Below are 22307 nucleotides of genomic sequence, written 5' to 3' on the forward strand. Positions count from 1 at the left end.
GTTACGCTGACTTAAAAAATTATTCTGTAAAGTTCAACACAAAGAAAAAGCTCCCAAAATGAAATTGTAAATATGTCACATATAAATGCAAGAATTAAAAGAGAAAACAGAGAGATAATAATGCAGTCTTGAAAATTTCATCGTTCCTGTTAACCATGGAAAATACACTTGCATGCAAAGAAATAAACCCACCTCACACTTTTGACATAAAATGTTATTAAATTTATTAACATAATACTACTGACCTTTATCTACATACAAGTAGGATTAGACGCTTCCATTTGGATAAACATTTTTTGTGCCTCCAAACAGTCGGAAGAAAAAATAAGAACAAATAAACATTTTATGTCAAAAGTGTGAGGTGGGTCTATTCCTTTCCACGCAAGTGTATAAAGAACACCAATCAAAACACTTATTGCCAATAAAATAATAATAATACAGAAAACGAGGCCTGGGCAGTTCAAATACCCCCATGACCCTCCAAGGATTTGCAGATTATATTCAGTAGAGAAAGATTTTTGGATTTTAGACAAATGTTGCTGCTATCCCTAAGCAAACACCAAGTGAGTTCAGATATGAATGCTCATCTTTTATCTACATCATAGCATTTATGAAAGAAATAGCTTTTGTTATCACTACTCTATAAACTTCTTTGACTAGTAGTGTTAATATTTAAGGCTTGAAATTAAATTTAGTTCTATAATACTAAAATATTTTCATTTTAAAATCTTGTGCATATTATTTAATGTACGGGTATTAGGAGAAATTAAAAAGGATAAATTCAACAGGTCTATTGTTTCGGTAACAATATTTAAAAATATATATTTTTCTATTTTAGAACATTCTACTGTTCACTATTGTATGTTTCTAACAAAGTTACCATAACATATTAAGCAGGGTCAGGCAACTGACCAGAGTGCCATCTTCAAAACCTTATTTCTGAGTACATAAGTGTGGCTATTCGTTTGTTTTGAATTTATTTTAATCCCACTTTTTGCACAGAAAGGCTAATCAGAATTGGATCTACAGTTCAAAGTGGGATCCGAACCACTACGTTCCTCTACTGGGTGCATGGCTATTTATTTTTTAAAGAGTTAAATTTAGCTATTGTTGACAAGAATTAATTGAAGTTACTGCTGCAAAGCATATTAAATATAGTGCAAAATCATGTAGCAATTTAAGCTAGTCGATATTAAATAAACACATACGTACAATAAATGTGTTCTTTAACACTTAAAGTATTTTAAAAATAAGGCTATTATTTTTCGTCATTAAAATCATAAATATAAAACATGTTCATGTTTTTTTTATTGGAAAGTAGGAGGACCCGGGGTAGAAAGATGAGGGGCACAGGATGGAAAGTAGGGTGGGGGGTGCCAAAAATCCATCTTGCCAGGGTGAAATTTTTTTCTTGGGTTAAAGTTTCAAGAATTAATCTCATCAACTTCATATGTTGTGTATATTGACAGTAACAAATCCGAATGCATAAAATTCAAACTAATGTACAATGCATAAACAAACTTCAAAACTAGATCCTTCTTTTTACTTTGGGAGAGGAGTTTGCTGCACATCTGGTTCAGTTTTAGGTAAATGTAATTTCCTTTCTATGTTAACGATATCTTACACAAGGCAACAAAAAATGAAGAGTTGTTTAATGTGAAGGCAGTTTTGCATTTTAAGAATTAGAAATGAAAAAAAGATCTCTCTTTATTCTGTACAATATTTTTTGCTTGCATTGATCATTATCATAGACAATAACACTCAGCATAGTACATTGTGGGCATAAATTATGAAGGATGAAATTACTACCTCAAGACTGAAGGTTAAAAAAGTAATGAATATTATAAATAGTATATGACATTCTATACTGGATATATCCAAATAATTTCTATTTATAATTGTTAAGTAGAAATAAAGTGATATTTTTTTAACATTAACGGAACCTGTTTCCATTAAAATATACTACAGTATTTTATAAATATTGGCATTACCTACAATGAAAACTTTATCTGCAGTTTTATGAAATATTTCTATTTCTTGTGATTTAAATCCTTGTCTTCGTAATAATTAATTTATATTAATTTTTATTTCCTTGGATAAAAGTATGCAACATTTATCAGTAGCTTAGTTACGTGATGATTTTTTTTAAAGTTTATTATTTCGTATCAGTGTAGTAATTTAGTTTTCGTTTATCAATTTTTTTTCTAATAAGTTGTTATTTGGAAGAAGTACTTCAGTCTGAGATAGCAATGAACAGTGCTTAGGTAATCAAAAAGGGTACACACGATTAAAATAACTTAGTGCATTAAATCTTTTTTATCATCTTTTCTCATGCTTTGTACCAACATATACAATATTACAGAGAAGTTGCAGGAAAGCCAGCAGCCATGACTTTCTTCACTGACAAAAAATCAATACTCCACATTGCAGAGATTAGTGTGAAAAATTCACATGTGATAGTTTGTAGAACTGTTTTAAAAAAATGGAAATGTTAATTAATGCGTCTATCACAAAATGTGTGCAAATGTGTAAAAAATTACCCATAGGAAGTGCGACTAACTTTTTTTTTATCATTGGGTGTATTTTTTTTAATTTCCTTTCATAAAGGTAAGTCACTTTGAATACACTCATCCTTGAATTTCAGCACTGAATGGGTCATCTTTGAGGAACATTTTTACTCTATAGTCCACCTTTCAGATACATTCATTGTAATGAATTCTGTTATAGAAATAGAACATCAACTCCAATAGTGCAAAATGCACTCAACCTCCGTAATTCATTTGGAAATTTTGTGTGTGTGCGCTATAGAACCTGTCAAAAGAAAACAAATTAATTTCTTTCATGGTAATATTAAAGTACACACTATTTCTGGAGGAAAAAATAACAATAGAATTATAAAATGCCATTTTTTTGTAATTTAAATAGGACTGCTGATGTATAGAAGATTACTTTCTTTCATAATGGAAAACAAGAATAAAAACAAATATACAAATACACAGATACAGTAAAAAATAAAATACACACAAATATATATAAAATGTAACAGCCATACAGCTAACTTAAGTTGTAATTTTACCTGTGCAACCCACCACACATACAAATTCAATTTGTTGTGTGATGAAAAAAAATATTTGTGCACACGTGTTTGGGAATGAAAAAGAGAAACAACACTAGCAATGGGCTCCACAACAATTCTGATAATTTGCAACATTTGTGTACCTTTTACACAGAGAAAGAGTAAATGATTTGAACAACATGGTAAAAGAAATAGGACTTGCTAGTATTTTTTCTATTGCAATTTTACAATTCAAATATCTAAATAAAATGATGTCTTACAAATTATCTAGATCAACCTTTAAAACAATTTTCAAATATATGTATATTCATTTAAAAAATAAGGTTACAATATGTGAATTTTTAGTAAGACACTATTTTTGAAAGTCTTGAAGATGATTTACATATATTAGATTTTTTTTGCCCATTTCTAGTTTCTGCATACATGTTTGCAATTAGGCCCTATATGAAATAATATTCCTTCATTTTTCCAAAACTACAAAGCATACACATCGCAACAAATGATTCAGCATGGAATAAGCCCATGTTGATAACACACGCACACACACTTTTAAAATTTTTTGAGCGTGTAAATTATTGTATTAATGAAAATATTATATATATATATATATATATTTATATATAGCCATTTTTGCAAAGGGATGCCATTCTATCAACAATGTTCGTAAAACCTAACAAGAATGATATCGTTCTTTTTAACAATTAACTTACATGAGATTTACCTGCACATTCTGTTAACCATTAACAATGCACATGGGTAAATATACTTTGTTTACACCATAGTAGGTCTGTAATGCACTTTAGGATGTCACACATAGAGGGTAACCAAGCTCAATGTTCACAAGACATCAACAATGGACTTGGCACAATTTATGTCCAACAGTGTTGCCTTAATTGTTAATAAATAAAATACACGAAATTGAGCCTCAGGATATTAGTTATGCCTTATGCAGGGCAGGCCCTCTAATGTGTGGGATCCTGCACTACTGAACCTATGGAACAGAAAATATGCAGATTTTACAACAAACTTGTGCAATTATGACTATTGTAAAATATCAAATCATTAAAGATGAACATTTTATGACAATAAACTCCCCTTCACATTAGAATTTTTTTTTCTGTTTATACTGAAAACTCTGTAATAAATACATTAACACTGCTTCTGTTCATAACATACTCCATATCTCATTTTATGAATAAACCTCTTCAATATACATATAATTGTATGTCTACACGTACATACATACATACAAACACACACTCACACATACACACATGTACACACACACACACACACACACACATACACACACACACGTTATTGTAAAACAGTTTTGTTGTTTAGTGTTCAAACACTTGTGGAAACGGTTCATATTTTACTTTTGTTTTTACATGAAAATTCTTCACAATCTTAAAACGAATTTGAAGCACGGCTATCACATACCTAGCTTGAAGTCATTGTCCCAGGTTGCTTTGACGTGAAAGAGACAGTCACTTTTTTCTTTCCGTATTGTTCTTCTTCCTAGCAGCCATGAGTCATTGACTTACAAGCACTCTAGATAATTTCTTCTTTATTTTTGTTGTAACTATTCACATCACTTCTAAAGATCACAGGCAGAAAGCTTCACATTATATATATATATACATATATATAATTTTTCTTGTGTTGTAATATCGTTCACACAAAGATTTTCATATATTGCATTTTGAACAATCATATCTAACTCTTTATCAACACTGACAAAATTTGTCTTCAGTTTAACAGCAAAACAATAAATTATGAGCCACAGATTCCCAACACAGTCAGTCTTTAAATAGTAAAACTTATGCAAGCTTTTTCTTGTATAAGGGAAACAAATCACGAAGATAACAAACAGACGAAATTGAACATGACCTCTCTTGGCAATATAGTATGGTCATTTTGTAGCATTTGTATTATTATACCTTTAGGTTTCGCAATACGAACCAGTTTGGTAGACCTTTGGAAAACGCGTAGTGTTATTATCTTCATTCGATTCTCTCTTGTGCCAGGCATGCAGTCGGAATTCTCTAATGCTTTATCTTAGAGACCAACCACCAACTGACGATTTTATTCTTAACTATTGCAAACTCTATTCAAACATAAAGGACATCACTTTTGTTAGAACCCCTTTTTTCTCCCCAACAACACAGCCTTTACACATAGATAAGGTGAACACTGTACAGCACAGAGGCTATTTGGCATGACCTGCTATCAAAATTTACACAACATGGAATGTGTGCTACATATAACTAGCAGCCTAGATTTGAACAAACACGTAAACGCATACACACCACTTGCCAAAAAACCACCACTTTCATGTTGAAATTTCTTTTCGAAGGGTTGAGAAGGATGCACTTGGTTCTCCCGCAACCAACACTTACAAGAAATAACCTCGATGCTTGTCTTGCATAATCTTCCTCTTTTGATCCTCTGGAAATTCCACCACTATTGCTGTGATTGCTCCGTTCGGAAATATCCCTTACGTCAATTGCAGCGAAGTCTCAATCTCCACACAAAGGCTGGTTGTCCGAGATGCTACAGAGAAGCTCGTAGCCAGCTGACGACCCAATTTGACCCCACAAATTGGAGATGTTTAGTCTGGCAAAGAGAGACTGAAAATAAATTAAATACAAGTATTAAATAGGCAACAATATTACTAGTTGGAGATTTCACACACTACTACCTAATGTTTAACGTCACCAGACTTCCCATATTAGCAGAGACAGTGCCCCTTTTTTGGAAAGTAAAACGGGACACCAAAATGTTCCTTTTTTGTGACAATGGCTTATCAGCCTAGAATTACTACAACAATACACTATAAACTATAGCATTGTTGAGTAGAACTTATTTCACATTTCATTGTCAACAATTCGCCATATTCCAATTTTCTTAAAATATTGGAGTTTTTTTCTGTTTACCAGGATCCAACTGGACAAGTGTTTTTGTATAAGAATGCTCTTTCAGTACAAACTTTGAAAGCTATGTTGAATAATACGGTGAAAAATGTTATTCGAAGAGAGGGATGGACCAAATAAGATCTATTCATCGGCAAATATCAATGAATGACTTGTAATTCTAAAGAACTGCCTGGTTAGAGGGCAGTGCATATCACCATATTATGTGTTTTTTTCTTATTTAGTTTTCAAATATAAGCATTTATGACAAAACAGTTTTGTTGTATTAAAATGTATAAATTTTTACTGCCCCTTTTTTTTACTGTCGTGTTTTTTATGTTTTAAAAAATCTGGTCATCTTACACGTAGCAACATGGAAAAATAATATGAATACGTACACAATACATTAGAACAATGGTGAATCCTGAAAATTTTACCTGGTTTACTGCAACAATTTTTATATATTGCCAAGCACAACACACAAAAAGAAACGAACAAGCAGTTTTCTCCCATCGAGCTGTTTGTTGCAATGGCAGACTGTTTTGAAAGAGAACCCAGCACACACTTTGTCTTTGGCACCCTTACCCTCTATATGTAAAATCAGGGAGGAAACCCGGTTGCCAGAAGGGTGTGATGCAGAATGATCAGTTGCGTACATATATCAGTCTTTAAGTTATTTACATAATTTACTTAAATTCGGGTTTAAGAGCTTGTTTTAATAGTTTGCATAATATAATGAGCGATTAAAGCATGTTGTATAAAAAAATAAATGGGAAAAGTTGGTTTACTGGCGGTAAACGTGGTAACATGGAGGATACATCACTGTATTGCAGCATTAATTTATTATAACAGTTGGCAAATTAACGTTTTTTTCCTTGACCAGGGATAGAAATTGGAATTTTCATGAAAGAAATGCTGTACTTTCATTTACATGCTATTGTCCGTTCTTTGTCTCCGATTACGACAGTGATGAGACAGAACAGGAAGGTTCCAGACATTCACAAACCAGAATGTCCCCTGTCCCTGCCCTTGATCACTAAAACAATACATCTTTAGTAAACACAGCTGAAAAAAAGGTATTCACTCACAACCCTCCATTCAAAATTTATTAGGGGAAAGTGGGGGAATTGGACCACCTAAGGGAGATTTTAAAAATCTCTAAAACTGTATGCAGTGAAACAAAAAGAAAATGGGGGCCTGAATAAGCAATGCTTGTAGTACATCTCTGTGTACTACTTTGCATCTGTTGTTAATAGTTATATCTGTAAACGTCAGAAAGTAACAATGTGCGTGTGAGCGCAATTGCCCTATTGGTTGGGTAATGGCACTCAGTAATCATCCTAACAGTAAATCAATACAATTTTTGTACTATACAGAAACTATATCTTTAAGTACTTATATTTATTAATATGCAGATACAAATTAAATTGAGCACAATTTTGCACAAAAATGCACACATGGGACGCTTATTATGAGAAACGTCTTTGCACCCTTCATGTTCCCATAACAAACAGCGTGAGCGTCATTACACGATAGGCGCCATATTATGTTCTTTGTTTCTCGTCTCTTGAAGAACCTCAAATGTTTAGTTTATAATAATTAAGAAATAAACAAGAGATACTATTATTAGATCTGTAAAATTTTCAAGACTCTAGATTAAACGTTCCGTCTACTTACCTTGCACTTATTTCCTTCGCAATTTTATAACAAAATATGAGGAATTCGTTTTTCGCACCCTGCTTCTTAAAAGTCAACTCCACATGCGCCGCCTTTTGTTTGGTGCCTCGTAGTACTGGGTTCTAGATGTCAGCACAGGTTACTCTTCAATAACACCCTCCGTAACGACTACAGAGGGGTGAGCGCCATTGCCCGCTGAGCGCCATTCCCCCACCTTCCCCTAATCTTTGGTTTTGAAATCAGGTGAACAATAATCACACACTGACTGGGATTGAGTTGTAATCCTTAAGTCCCATGTTTTCGGCAAACCATCCTCTTGATGCCTAAGGTCCAGGTTTTCATTCAACAATATTTATAAATGCTGAATCATAGTAGACAGCACTTGAAGTGAAAAATGTTAACTGGGAATGTTTCGTTGACCCTTGGCGTTAGCTGGGAAGATGCTCCCATGGTTTAACATGGTGACAATGGGACAGCTGGGGGGATGCTTTGCAAAAAAAATTCCTAGCTAGGGGTACATACCATCCCAACACTTCAAGCACTTGTAGAGAAACTTTGAATTTGAATTTCTTACTCCATATAAACCGTATACATTGATATTTGGAGGGTTCAGTACAGTTAATATAAAAAATATAATTACAAAATTTCTATAATTTACAATCTAGATATTCACTAATGCTATAATATTCCTTATTAACTAATAGTTTTTTAATTTGTTTTTGAAACTTGTCATACTTTCTGCTTTTATATAATTTGGTAAATGGTTGAATATTTTAATTGCCATCTGTTCGGGTCCTTCTTGAACTAATCTTAGCCTCGTGAAGTATGGCTTTAGAAGCTGTTTGTTTCGGGTGTTTATGTATGTTCTATTAAACTTTGTAGCGTAATATTTTTTCTCGCATATAATGCCAGTTCATATCCTGCACAGTATACATTTGTAACATACAAATTTTAATATTATATCTGCTATTTGAGAAGTTTTCTCTAATGGCGTTTGCACTTTTTGTTTAATTAGTTTTAATGTTACATCCATTAAATACTTAGTTGTTCAAGAATGTGACACTTATTAACAATTTTAAAAAAAGGAACAAAATAGCTTACAGTTTCTACATGTCTCACTTGTTTATGCCTGGTAAGAATGTGTCCTGGTTTGGTATTGTTGAAAATTTATCACTATATTTTTTAATTGTTGAAGTAAATTAGTATTGCATTGATATTGTTGATCATGTAAAAGAAGAAGAAGCAGCAGCATTGAGTATTTAAAACATCAAGAAAAAGATGCAAAACGAAGTAGCAGTCAGCAGAAAAACTTACAATCATCCTGATTTGAACAAGATTGAAAGCGATAGACAACAATATTTACGCAGAGAAATACTTTCACAATCCTTTGGATAGAGTGGCATCATAGAGTAGGAAAGAAAAGAAAGATGTAAAATAATATATCCAAGTAATACAAACAAAAAAATTAAACCCAGGGGTGTTTGTTTTACTGTGTGAACTTCATGAAAGAAGCTTTGTGTTTTTGTATTTTTATTATTTAGCATCACATTTCTGCCACTTTAGACTAATCGTGACAATAAGGATGAGCGTTGATTAAGCGATGAAGGAACTCTCAAACAGAACACCCATGCCCAGGTCTCGATACGAACCTGGGAACTTGGGTGGGAGTCCCGCACTGTGGCCGTGCAGTCTAAGGGTCAAGCTTTGGGCTCCGGCTATGGGACGCGTGGGTTCGAATCTTCAGGGAGAAGCATAACAACTCTTCTTCTGAGATTTCAGCCTGCATATGGGATCAGTGGACACCTACCATCATGCGGTCCAGAATATCAACTGTTACCAATTTGTGGTGGTGTTACTGCGAATACAAAATTGAGTCAACTTGATGAAAACTACCTAAAAAAAATACATAGAACCTTCTGAACCTAACTTAATCCCACTGTAATACACTAGAAACTAAATCTATATGACGATGTAAAATTGGGTGGAGAGAAATAAAGTTGTCTCGAGACTTTGAGGCAACAATGCCTTTGATTTTCTTTTCTCCAGCTGTTGTGTAGAATCTTTGATGCAACAATGGTTTAAATTTTCCATTTCTCCCTCTTCCCACTTACTTAATCTACGACTCAGTTTTCATGAGTCTACAAAGTAATATTGTGAAGTTTAATTGTTTGGTTTGCAATGAGAAATGTCTTCACTTGGCAAACGCATAATAAAATAAAATAAAAAGACAATAATAAAAAACATAATTCTAAATCTCATCATTGCAGGAGTTGTCTGGGAGATTGGGACAGTGAGTTCGATTCTGGGAGACTCCCAGCCATTCCAGGAAGGATGGCGAGCCTACTCTTGCATACGGAAGGGTAATTTTTTTAATTGTTTGAATCAGCAGTTTTATATGAGTACCAGTTTGTATTGAGTTATTGTTTTAAGTCCACATTATGCACAGAGAGGCTAATTGTGACTGGACCAACAGTTCAAAGTGGGATCAGAACCATTATGTGCCACCACTGGGGATTGAAACTACCAGTTTTTAGGACCACCAACCAATGCAGTTAAGAATCTAAAATTTTGAGAAATATCTTTCAACACATTAATGCTGCAGCAGGTAAAATTTAAACAAAATCTGAGAAAAGTTAGTGGGAACGATAAGACTACTTGATGTGGAATGACCCATTATAAAAATTATATATATTGTAGCGTGACATCGGGTATGGTACGGGATCGAGTTACGCCGGGACGTAGCTCAGATAAATACCCCAGGTGTACAGCTGGAGGTGCAAAGTCCACCAAGTCATGACTCAAATCCAAAGTATAAAACCCCTGGAGACGGTAAATCGATCTCTCACTTTGCTCCAATATCACCAGCAACTGATCAACGAGAAGACGACGATGGCCTGTTGAGAGATCGTGACGTTACGAAATGGCAACAAGCGAGAAGTCCAGAAGCAGTTCAGACTACGGAGGAACATTAACCAAAGCCTACCGGAGAATCTGCAGTCCATAAAATCAAGTTCCCTAATTGCCTGCCATCTCTTATCGCCACCTTCGATCTCACCAGCGGGCACCTGTCACCATGCAACCGTCGCCAGAAGCCGAGGGCCATACCTACAGCAAGGGGTGAGTAGCATTCAACATCACAGGCTACCAATGATCCTTCATCACCTTCCCTAGGGGAAGAGGTGATTAGCTAAATCAAACTTAAAGACCTATCTTATTTATCTGAGCTACGTCCCGGCGTGACTCGATCCCGTACCATACCCAACGTCAAGCTACAATATATTCTCCCTTCCAAAATGCCAAAAATTAGCAACTAGAGGGAGGATATTGTAACTAGATGAGGGAATTCACCCTTATATCCTGGTCAAATACCACCTTGTTTGTTTGACATAGAAGTGGTAGTAATTTGTAGAATGAATGAATGAATAAATTGATGTTTTAAGTTCAATTTATGCACAGAAAGGCTAATCGGGACTGGATGTACAGTTTAATGTGGGATCATTACCACTACACCATCAGGAAGGCACTATGTATGGGTATGTGTATTTGTGTGAGAGGGAGAGATAGAGAAGGTATGGATATGTATGTATATGTGTTTTAGATGACGACCTCATGGCGGAGGGCTAGGGATCCCAGGTTCGAATCCCAAACTGGTTATTGGTGTTCTTTGTAAGTGTCCCTTAACCAATTTCATCATATCATCACACATCCTCATCAATGCAATTAGCCAATAGTGGCAGAAAAGTGACGCTAAATAAAAAAATAAAAAAACAAAGAAGCATGTTAAAATGCATTATTTAAATTCTGTAATTGGATATGTATCTCTATTGAAACTTAATTAATTAATAAATATAATCCACATTACTTGGCCCTGCTTTCAGAAAGAAGTTGTGTACAAGATAGATTGGTAACTGACTACTAGCGCATGTTTAAGTTCAGCTTTGAGGGTGATATTGCTGAATATATACACACTGGACATGTTATTCTTCTTCACACCATGCAAAAACATCAGCAATACTTTTCAAGTGACATTGCACACAGTGAAAGAACACAGAGATAGAGCAAATCCAGTATAGTATAATTTAGACCAGTGCTACACAGCTGAATTTTCTCCATGCTTGTTAACAACTCCTTGGATGTGTGAAATTATATTATTTCCCCCATGGGAGAAGGACTGGGATCTACAGATACGGTGCCTCAGTGTTGTAGGTCGCCACAACCTTTGTCAACATTTTATGAGCTGTCTGAATTGTAATAACAGGTTTGCATCTGAAAGCATTGACCAGCAATGGATCCGATCATATTAGTGTAATGTCACATTGAGTCCAAAGAAAGGAGATCTATCAAAATGTAGTAACTGGAGAGGAACAACTTCGTTATCAATACCCAACAAAGTAGTTGCAAGAATATTATTAAATACAATAAAGAAATTAACAGAAGAAGCTATAAGGAAGAAACAGGCAGGATTTCGTTCTAATAGATGATGTGTGGATCACATAAATACTCTCCGAATTATACTAGAACAGACAGCAGAAGGGGAACAACAATATATACAGTTTTCATTGACTACAAAAAAGCTTTTGACTCAGTAAACCTTCATGACACAGGTAAGAAACATGTATGAAGGAAGCAAGAGTCAAGTAATACACAACAACCAGCTATCAGTGGACAGAAAGAGAAGAGGAATGCAATGGAAAATGACAGACTCGAGGACCTTGAATTTGCCTGTGATGTTTGTCTTCTTTCACAATCCTTCAAGGATATGGAAAACAATCGAAATATATTGAAACCGAATCGAAAGCAGTAAGATTAAAAATAAATGAAAAAACAAAACAAAAAAGAAATGAGAATAAATGCCACAAAAAAGCCGAAATTGGAAATAGGAAACACAATTGTTTAAGAAGTGGAGAATTTTCAATATCTCGGAGCAATAATAACCAAAAATGGAGGGGCAGAGGAAGATGTCAGAACAGAATGAGTAAAGCTAATATAGTTTTTATTCAAGTGTATCCAATATGGAAAAGCAAACAAATTGGATTAGAATCAAAGCTGAGGATATTTCAAACACATGCTAAGTCAGTTTTACTGTATGGATGTAAAACATGGTAGCAAACAAATAAAATAAAACACCAACTACAAACATTTGTGAATAGGTGCTTGAGGAATATCATGAATATAAAGTGGTCCGATAAAATTACAACTGAGAAACTTTGGGTTATCACTAACCATAAGCCAATCATACAACAAATAAAGAAGTGAAAATGGTAATGGATCGGGCCCACTCTGAGAAAACCGGATGACTCAATAGAAAAGGTTGCTTTGGATTGGAACCCTCAGGGAGCGCGAAGAGGATGCCCCAGATGTACGTGGAGAAGGGCAATAGAGCAGTAGTTTCCGCAACAAGAGAAGACGTGATTGGAGGCCAAGAGCTTGGTGAAGAATCGGACAAGATGGAAATGCTTCATGGAGACCCTATGCTACACTAGGAGCAAAAGATCAAGTAAGTTAATGTTGTAGGTCTCCACAACCTTTGTCGACAGTTATGGGCTGCCTGAATGGTAATAACAGGTCTGCACCTGAACCAGTAATGGACCATATTAGTGTGATGTCACATCGAGTCCAAACAAACCCATCACCTGATCCAGGAACCGTAGCCTATTGTCGGCCCTGCTGCAGTCATATGAGGCTGCTGGGCTCCGAGCAGCCATTGCGGCTATGACGTGGCAGTAATACTTTAGAACAGGAATGGGCCTATTTCTTTAAAAATGCATTTATTCTTACTCCAGTTATTCTTTACCTTATTCTCTGTAAGGTATGTGTAATATTCTCTGAAATCTTATCTTTACATGGATGTACGACATATATCACTATTTTGTTTCATAACTGCTGTCACAATTTTAAAATCTGCCCCTTGGGATGGAAAATCCAATGCTATCGCACAAGGAAACACCATGTGAGTTGTTCGTTTGACTCACGTTTGCTCAGTTGTCTGCTCGTGATGTCACACTAATATGATCCATGGGACCACGGCCTTAGTACTCTCTCGACAAAATACACTGACGCCAACTGTCGACAAGAAATCAATCATGTGACTGCAGCCTTGAGTGTGGACAACTCACCTGTGATTGCTACGAGCTCGGAAGATCTTGAGCGCATTTGTATTCCGCAGACTCGCGGTCCAGAAGTTTGGTCTCCTCGGTGGGCGAGCAATCCGCAAACAGAAGCTCGTCCACGTCAGAATGGACGTTTGTCTCGTTCTCTGACGATGGGGGGCATATGAAAATCGAATCCCTGTCTTTGTTCGCCTGGGGGGATGGCGTTACCCCGACGCCCCTACTATGGTTCGTCACAAGGTCCATCGTATTGCCACAAAGACACACTAACCCTTTGCTGGAAGAATGGGCCATCTGGTTGAAGTGACAACCAGGATTGGTGCAACGTGGAGGTCCCATGAGGGTGACAGACTGATTTTCGCAGCCTGGCGACACGGGTATGGGCGAAATGCCTCCACTGCAACCACCTGCACTGGGCAGCTTCAGGTAGGGTCTACCCAACTCCCTGTCCTTCATTTTGTTCTCAACGTTCGCTTCGTCCCTAGTGTGCTTCTCCAGGGTGTAATCCTTCAGGAGGTCATCCAGGAAATCGGCACGGGGCAACGGGGACTTGAGCACGGGTTTCGGGTGCCTCCTTGATTGTGCGTACTTGCAGTCGTCCTCTATGCCTACGAACTTGATGGGAAGAGCGTGAGGCTTGGTTCCAGACTTCGGGCCGATCCCGCGAAGAGGGTGCTTGGTAGGGGGCGTCGACGTCACCCTAAGCTTGGGAGAGTAGTCCGATCCGGCTCTGTCCGAAGAGTCGACGCCGTTGTCCGAAACGCTTGCCGAGGTGTCCGAGATCAGCTTCTCTGTCTCCGGATCCGAACGGTGTCCACTGTCAGACTTCTTCAAGATGGACTTCTTCCTCTGCTCTGTTGGACTTCCGATGGACTTGCGGCTGTCTATGGACTCCACGGACAGAGAAGACTTGCTACCGTTTTTACCTGCAATTGAGAAATCAAGATGTTAAATAAGAAATCTGCTGAAACTCACTTTTCTGTGGACAGTGATTTACACAGAATCTTCGTTTAAGAAATATGTGAAAATTGGGCCTTGTCGAAGAAGTTAAGAGGGCGGATAGATCACTGTCTATGAAATAATTACATAGAATTACAACGATTTTCATTATTTTAGTGTAGAGTTGGCAAAATTTGTCTTTTTTAAATGAAACAAAAACAGCTTTTGTTTTAAATATGTTTTAAATGTTAAAAACAATGTTTTAATCCAGAACAAAAAACAACATGTTTCAAGCAAATAAAACCTTTGAAACTTAATGTCAAAAATACTTATTTTCTAATGGTAACACTGTTAAGCCTTGCTTCCATGTTAATACATATAACATTAAAATGGCCGCGGTGGCTCAGTCGGTAACGCGTCTGACTACCATGCTAAAGGTCCCGGGTTCGATCCCCGGCCGGTTCAAATCCGGGAACTTTTCTAACGATGGAAGCGGCCCCGGCGCCCACCCAGCGTCGAATAACATGGCTACCTGGGGGAAACCCTGGGGGGGGTAAAGGCGGTCAGGGGCGTGATGCTGATCACATCACCCCCACTCACGACCGGATCAAGAAAGTGTGGGGCGTTACCCCTATACGCCTTCATGGCATGGTGCTAAGCACAGGGGAACACTCTTTTTTTACCTTTTACATTAAAATGCTGACCAAGGCAAAATTTATTGTATAAAAAATATACACTAAAATCGTAACGTTTCCACCCTTTAACAGGGTCTCCTTCAGACGAAGATTCACAATAAACTCTGAAGAAGACCCTGTTAAAGGGTGGAAACGTTACGATTTTTGTGTATATTTTTTATACAATAAATTTTACCTTGGTCAGCATTTTAGTGTTTTATTATTTTCTAATAATATGGATTCTGTTAATCATCCAAGGAAGGGCTGTGTTTTAATTTATGAAGTAAACGCTTGACTAACTAATTAAAATTGCTATTTACGTTAGGCTACTTTTAAATCTCGCATGTAAGCTGTTCGAGAAGGTTCAACTAATACACAGTTGCCAGTTTTAAACGATTAAAACAAGTTGTTGTAAACATTTCTGTCTTAAACATGTTTTAAGTTATGTTTAAACTGTGTTTTAAGTTATGAAGTAAACGCTTGACTAACTAATTAAAATTGCTATTTACGTTAGGCTACTTTTAAATCTCGCATGTAAGCTGTTCGAGAAGGTTCAACTAATACACAGTTGCCAGTTTTAAACGATTAAAACAAGTTGTTGTAAACATTTCTGTTTTAAACATGCCAACCTTGCAGGCGCGTATATTCTAGGCTACCTAGGCTATCGTCGAAGCCCAGATTAAATACAGAAAATAATCGACTAGCAAATGTGACTGATGCTTCACTCTCAAACAACGACCGCGGGAAAAAATGATAGTATAAAACCCGCGACTCCTGTGCATCGTACTCCCGCGAGGAGAGGAGGGGGAGAGTGGACCATGCTTCCTTATGGCCCGAGCTGAACGGAAGTAAAGGCTGCGCGGGGATTTTTCCTTGTGCTCGCTCTATACATGGGGATGGACTCCTTTCCTTTAAAACTACCACCAGGCTTCAGCGGTTAAATTCTTCCCCGACCAGCGCCTGGAGGCGGTCGGTGACGTATTTGTAGTGGCTTCTTAGACAGGGAACTCTTCGTTTTACAACGGCGGTAAAACCTTACAGCGATGCCAATGCGCTAACCAGCATGGGATTTTCCCCAGGTAAGGGAAATTTTGAAACTAAACTACTATTACAGGAACGGGAAAAGAGTGGCTGGCATGTGATAGGGAATTTGTCCTGTAGGCCAAAACAACACTGTCCCATCGAACACATGCAGAACTCACAGGCCGCTGACCTTCAACCAACGACGTTTTCAACCCCTCTGCTGCTTTGTTTATGACTGGCTGAGGTAGACTGACTGGCCGGAGATGACAAAGGGCATTTTGCGAGTGGAAATCGCGTTGAAGGAAGTTTAAGAAAATTAGGTTTCTTACTGTGTGGATTTTCTTAAGTGTATGAGTGCGTGAATTACGTATATATGTTTTGCATGATCTGTGCTGCGTCGCGTAGTGAACGAAAATGAATGACATAATTAACGAACTATTGCCGAAACAATTTACTCTGCTTTTGCATGAGGATAAACTTCAAATCGTGAAGATATGCAGGCCTCTGGCATCGCAAAGAAGAGAAGAATGGATTTGATTTGTTATTTTGCGTTGCTCTTCTGCCACTTTAGCTAATCGCGACGATGAGAATGAGTGACGATACGATGAAATTCATGAAGGGTCATTCACAAAGAATACCCATGTCCATGCCTGGATTTGAACCCGGGTTCCCTGGCGTCATATTGCGCTGTGCTAATAACCATTTTACCACAGAGGTTGCCAAGAGAAGAATGGAGTTCCTGTCCAAATTAAATATTCAAGGTAAGAAGTTTATTATACGTGAATATTTTATTCTCGCACGTAGGCCTACATAAATATTTCACAATATGGGCCTCTATATTTTATAAATAACCATGAAATATTTGAAATGTTTTCCTTATTGTTTTTATATTAATGAAACAGTGTTATTTTTATAATTATTAGTAAATTGTAATGCATGTATTTTAATCGCAATGTCACATCACCTTAAAATCCAAGAAATTGAACGAAAAAGAGCCTCCCATTTGAACATTATGATAAAAAGAGATAGCCCAGGTTTTAAACCCAGCATACGCCACTGCAACCTTGTTATAGTGATCATTTATGTGGATCCTCAGGGCAGATACCCTTTCGCACGTACACACATACTAAGCTAAACTTCATGGTGCGACAGCCCTTTAAAGACTGGTTTACATTGGTCGAGTGAGCGAGAGAGTTAACTGGGACGAGTTACTGGCTTGTCTGCTCAACTCAGTCCTTCTATGGCGAGTAGATGTTTACATACTTTCTACTCGATTCCAGCAAAGTGGGATAGTGGCTGCAGCTGTTTGGTGCTCTTTTGACAGAATGAACAATCGACGTCGTTGGCGATTTTTTTTAAAAAAGTTCTGAAACGGTTTACACACTTCTTTTCATGAGAAATGCACGGGGACATGTCTGGAATGAAAACCAATTTCCTTGCTTTTTCTATTTTCGATCGTTCTTGGTTGTGTAGAACGTAAATTACTTGTTTTTAATTTTACTTCTCCTACGCCAAATACATCAAGTCTCATCTACACTGGAAGAAACTCGGTCGAGTCGCTGTCCTCCGTCGACAGCCACTCGACTGTTCTGACTACTGGAGCGAGTACTCTCCCCAGTTGTTTACACGGGGAGAGTAGCTGGCTTTACCTTACTCGCTCCAGCTACTCTCCTGTCTACTCGACCAATGTAAACCAGGCTTAAGGGACAGGGCATGACAGAGCTGCTTTTCTATTGGTCGACCCGTGCTCAGCGCATCCAGTTCCATCGCCACTTTTTTCTGGCTTTCGTGACAGGAGTCACTGCTTCTTTTTTTCAAGTAGCTCCCCAATTGCTGAGTCAACGCCGAAATTTTGGAGGCTTCCACGTGGGATCGAAGCCACAGGGTAGAGCGCTGACCTTTTGGCTATGCTGGATTCCATATACACAATCATTGAAGCGGACAGATTAGCTGGTGGGGGGATTGGGTTGTTTCCGGCGTGATCCCTCCCCTTTCTCCTACGCTGTTGCGTCACTGGGGGAAGTAGGCGACGTGATTGGTCACTTGCGAGGTTGCCTTTACGCGTCACAACAGCCGCTCGAAAAAGCCAATCAGACGAGCATGTTCTTGAAATCTGCCCGCGCTCTTATGCTATTGGAGGCCAGGAATAGCGTCGCCACGGGTAAACTTGTACCTAACCACGCAAAGCTCTAATTTTTAATCCGTTAACTCTTGTTGCTAAACTTCTAATCCTTTGCACGGACGTAGTAGAGAGAGAGAGAGAGAGGGGTAAGAGGGGAGAGAAAGAAGTCGGTTTAACAAATGAAGTCATTAAGTCGATGAAACATTACTACGAGCGAGCATTGTTCCTTCGGATTTAGTGTCTCAACACTAACGGCCCAAGATCCTCACTGCGCCATTCCCCCCTCTTCCCCCACTTTCCCTTGCACCCACTCATTCTCCCAAGCTAAGATAAGGAAGGCGCTGAGGGCCGACTCTATCTGCCCCTCGAGAGTCACGTGATCATCCAGTTATTATGATGGTGCTCAGAAGACGAAAGACGATAAGGGCGTAAATGTTCTTGTTTTTTATCTAGCGCTTCAATCTCCTTCTTCGACCGCAGCTTGGGAAAGAAGATTGCGCCGTTCTCAAAGCCTTGAACACTGTAATAATAACAGCGTATATAACGTATCATTTTCCACAGAACCAAACATCCAACAGCTATCGTATTCCAGTAATATTATGCTCGTTTCTTGCAAGAAGTGTTCTGCAATTATATGCTCGTTAGCGGGCCGCGCGAGCTTCGCTTGTTATTGGTATCTTGCATCATCAACCGGTTTTTATCGCGATGAAAGTTCAGTGACAGATTTGCTACTGAACTCTGGATATTCATTAAATATGCAGTAACAAATAACGATAAGTGGGGTGCTAATATTGGACAGGAATTAAGATATAATGTTCAATGTTATCTTGATGGCTACATTTTTATCGTGCTGGGCACAGAAATCTAATTCTTTCGTGACTTTTGCTTTGACAGCAATGATCACGGTTAAGGTTGGTACCGACACGAGACAGGCAGAGCACCCTGGAGGAAATTCTCGAAAGAAGTTAAAATCTAAATGTCATATATTGAAGTTTTTGTGACGCCACCATTACGGGTCATCGTAAGATAGAAATAATTATTTAAAGAGAGAGAAAAAGTGAGCGAGAGAGTGAGAGAGGCAGAAAGAAATAGAAATATACGCGGAAAATAAATGGGAGAGAAAAGGAGGGGGAGCAAGAGGACGTAGAACAAAAGGCAATAAAAGAATTAACCAACGATAGACGAAGCAAACAGATTCTAAGACCGGGGGGAAAAAAAAAAAATCTAGAAAGAAAAGCCTGAATTAAGAAAACATTTCCAATTGGAAACGAGACTGAGAACTGCTATACGAAATTTCTGATTCCCCTATTATTGTGGATGACGTCAGAAATTCTCGTCAACTTTAAAAAATACCAATAATGAAGTTTTGAACATACACATACAAAAAAATTCAAAGGTGAATAGAAAATAATATGCGTAAGACTAAGAAACAATGGACATTTCCAGTACTTTGTTTTGAAAGATTGAGACTGCACGTCCTAGCGTTTCTGTGCGTTCAATTTGAGGCAAAAACGAGATTTCCAAAGTTGTAAGAACAGAGGCGAGCTCTCTTGATACGTCACTGGTTTGTCGTATGCTCTCCCCAGCGTTCAGTTTTCACGTGTTGTGAGGTTGGCAACGATGTTGAGAAATATTTGTGTTAGAAACATAACATTTATCTTGTTTTGGGGATGGCATAAAATCATCCCTAAAGGTCGAGAATTCACCCTTATTGCCTTGGGTCTAATGGGGAAGGTTTCCTTGACACCCTTCCATTAATTCGCTCCTGGATAAGCTTTTCTGGGAGCAGACAGACCTCTGCAAACTTACTGCAAATCCTCGTCAATGCAAGGAAGGTTGGAAGTCTATTCCCGAACGTTCCCCAAGGACTCATTTATTAAGTCAGAACTAATAAGTAATAGCCCTGCCGTTATGTCATTATCTTGAACCTTACATGTGAAAACACACACCGAGAAGCTCATTACAGTGGTTCGTTTATCAGATCCTGAGCTGCAATTCGTTCAGCAATGGAATCTGATCAATCTCCAACGGCAGGTCACGCCACTTGATGAATACTCCGCCCCGGAGCTACAAATCATTCATTGCAGGACCTACTATAAATACAATGAGATTTGGCAATTTATGCCATAGGTCAGCTGGGATGTAGATAGACTGCCATTAACTTGCAGGAAATAAAGCCATTAATTATTCCTCTACCTTGCAAGCATCACTTCTGTGAATAGACTATGCTCTACTTTCGGTGTTGCTGTTAGCAAAGCTTCCGACATGAAATGTTATGTGAGTTAGGAACTTCTGAAACATGTCCCTACTGCAGTATCCCTTCTAGGATCATTATGTACTTAGGATTGTATCAAAATTTAATTTTGATTCTACCCCTACATTAAATTTCTAAGTGAGAGTATTAGGGGAACAACTGCCCCCTCTTGCCACCCCGTGCGCACGCCTATGCTTAACGGTGTTCAAAATTTTATAATCAGTTTCAAATGTAGATGGCTCTCTATGTAATACAGCGGATTTAAACATGCTAAAAAGTTGAATGGATTGAAGGACATATTAGCTAAAATATGATAGTGAATAAAGAGCGCTAACATCTTTGCAGGCATTTTGGGTATTGGCACTTTAATGTATATAAATATAGATATATGCACATTCTTAAATACATGCACTGAAAAAGAAATCAAATACAACAATAACGTGAATACTGACAAAATTATAGGATAATCTAAAGTATTCCTGGAAGAAATAATAGAAGAGCACAAGAAAAATTAATACAATGTTGCCAGATGTGGTTCTAATACCAGATCTCTGTATCAGAGCACGTGAAGCTCTTATTTTGTTCCTCGCATCTGCAAAACATTGGGTCGTGAGATATTGATGGGAAATTTACATCATCATAATGTGCTCTCCTCCGTTGTGCGTAAAGTTTTACTTTCTTAAAACGACCCGTTAGATTTTCAAAATAGAAGTTTAATACATTTTCCAAGTGGAACTCTTATTTTCCATACCATAACGTACATTTTTGTTATTATTAAAATATTTTACTGATTTTACAAAAAAGCATCGTTTCCAAGGCCCGATTGATAACGTTAATTTGTAGCAAGGTATTTGAAAAAAATAAAAAATATATTTTAATTCTGAAAAATATTTACTGAGTTTTTATTAATACAAAAATATAATCTCAAAAATATAGTAAAATTAACCATAAAGGTTTTAATTTACAAGTATAAATACACTTTTTGATATTTGATTTAACAATCTTTAATAAATGGACTTTTGTTCCTTAAGATCATTGTTAAAAACGAACGAATCATATTTTAGGCTTCATAATGTATTTTTAAAATAGTTTTTCAACCATGTTTTTCTGGCTTTAATTGGATGATTGATTGATAGGGGCTTATTTTACTTCGCTTTTCTGCCACTTTTGGCTAATCGCGAAGATGAGGATGAGCGATGATATGTTGAAATAGATAAAAGGAGACTCATATAGAACATCCATGCCCAGGCCGGGATTCGAAACCGGAGCCTCTGGCGTCATAGCGCGCTATGCTAACCACTCTGGCACGGAGGTTGGCTTTTCTGACTAAGTTGACGAACAAGGAAAGCAAATTGAAAGTATGCTCTGAAACAGTGGCGGCGATTAGGAGGGGTGGGGGGCAGTTGCCCCCCACTTTTCGCCACTTTTGCCCCCGCACTATGCTAAATCTTATATAGAAAGGGAAATATGCCCTCCTGGTTTTGGAACCTAATCGCCGCCACTGTTTGAAAGTAAAT

At 37.5% G+C, this 22307-nt stretch overlaps 1 protein-coding gene across 4 annotated transcripts in view; it reads right to left on the reverse strand.

Annotated features, from left to right (window-relative positions):
- Positions 1–1573: 1573 nt before the first annotated feature.
- The window catches only part of Shab (potassium voltage-gated channel shaker cognate b), a 307081-nt gene continuing 286347 nt past the window's right edge, over positions 1574–22307 (reverse strand). For 3 of the 4 annotated variants that reach the window (XM_083143980.1, XM_083143979.1, XM_083143978.1), the window contains 2 exons: positions 13785–14704; positions 1574–5709 (listed from right to left, as the gene is read on the reverse strand). In XM_083143980.1, coding sequence (XP_083000106.1) covers positions 13794–14704 — 911 coding nt within the window. In that variant the 3' untranslated portion in view covers positions 1574–5709; positions 13785–13793. The remainder of the gene's footprint in view (positions 5710–13784; positions 14705–22307) is intronic. The other variant, XM_083143976.1, reaches the window with a different exon arrangement.

The sequence above is a fragment of the Lepisma saccharinum genome, chromosome 22 (genome assembly GCF_977018435.1).
Source record: "Lepisma saccharinum chromosome 22, izLepSacc3.1, whole genome shotgun sequence".
Classification (NCBI taxonomy): Eukaryota; Metazoa; Arthropoda; class Insecta; order Zygentoma; family Lepismatidae; genus Lepisma; species Lepisma saccharinum.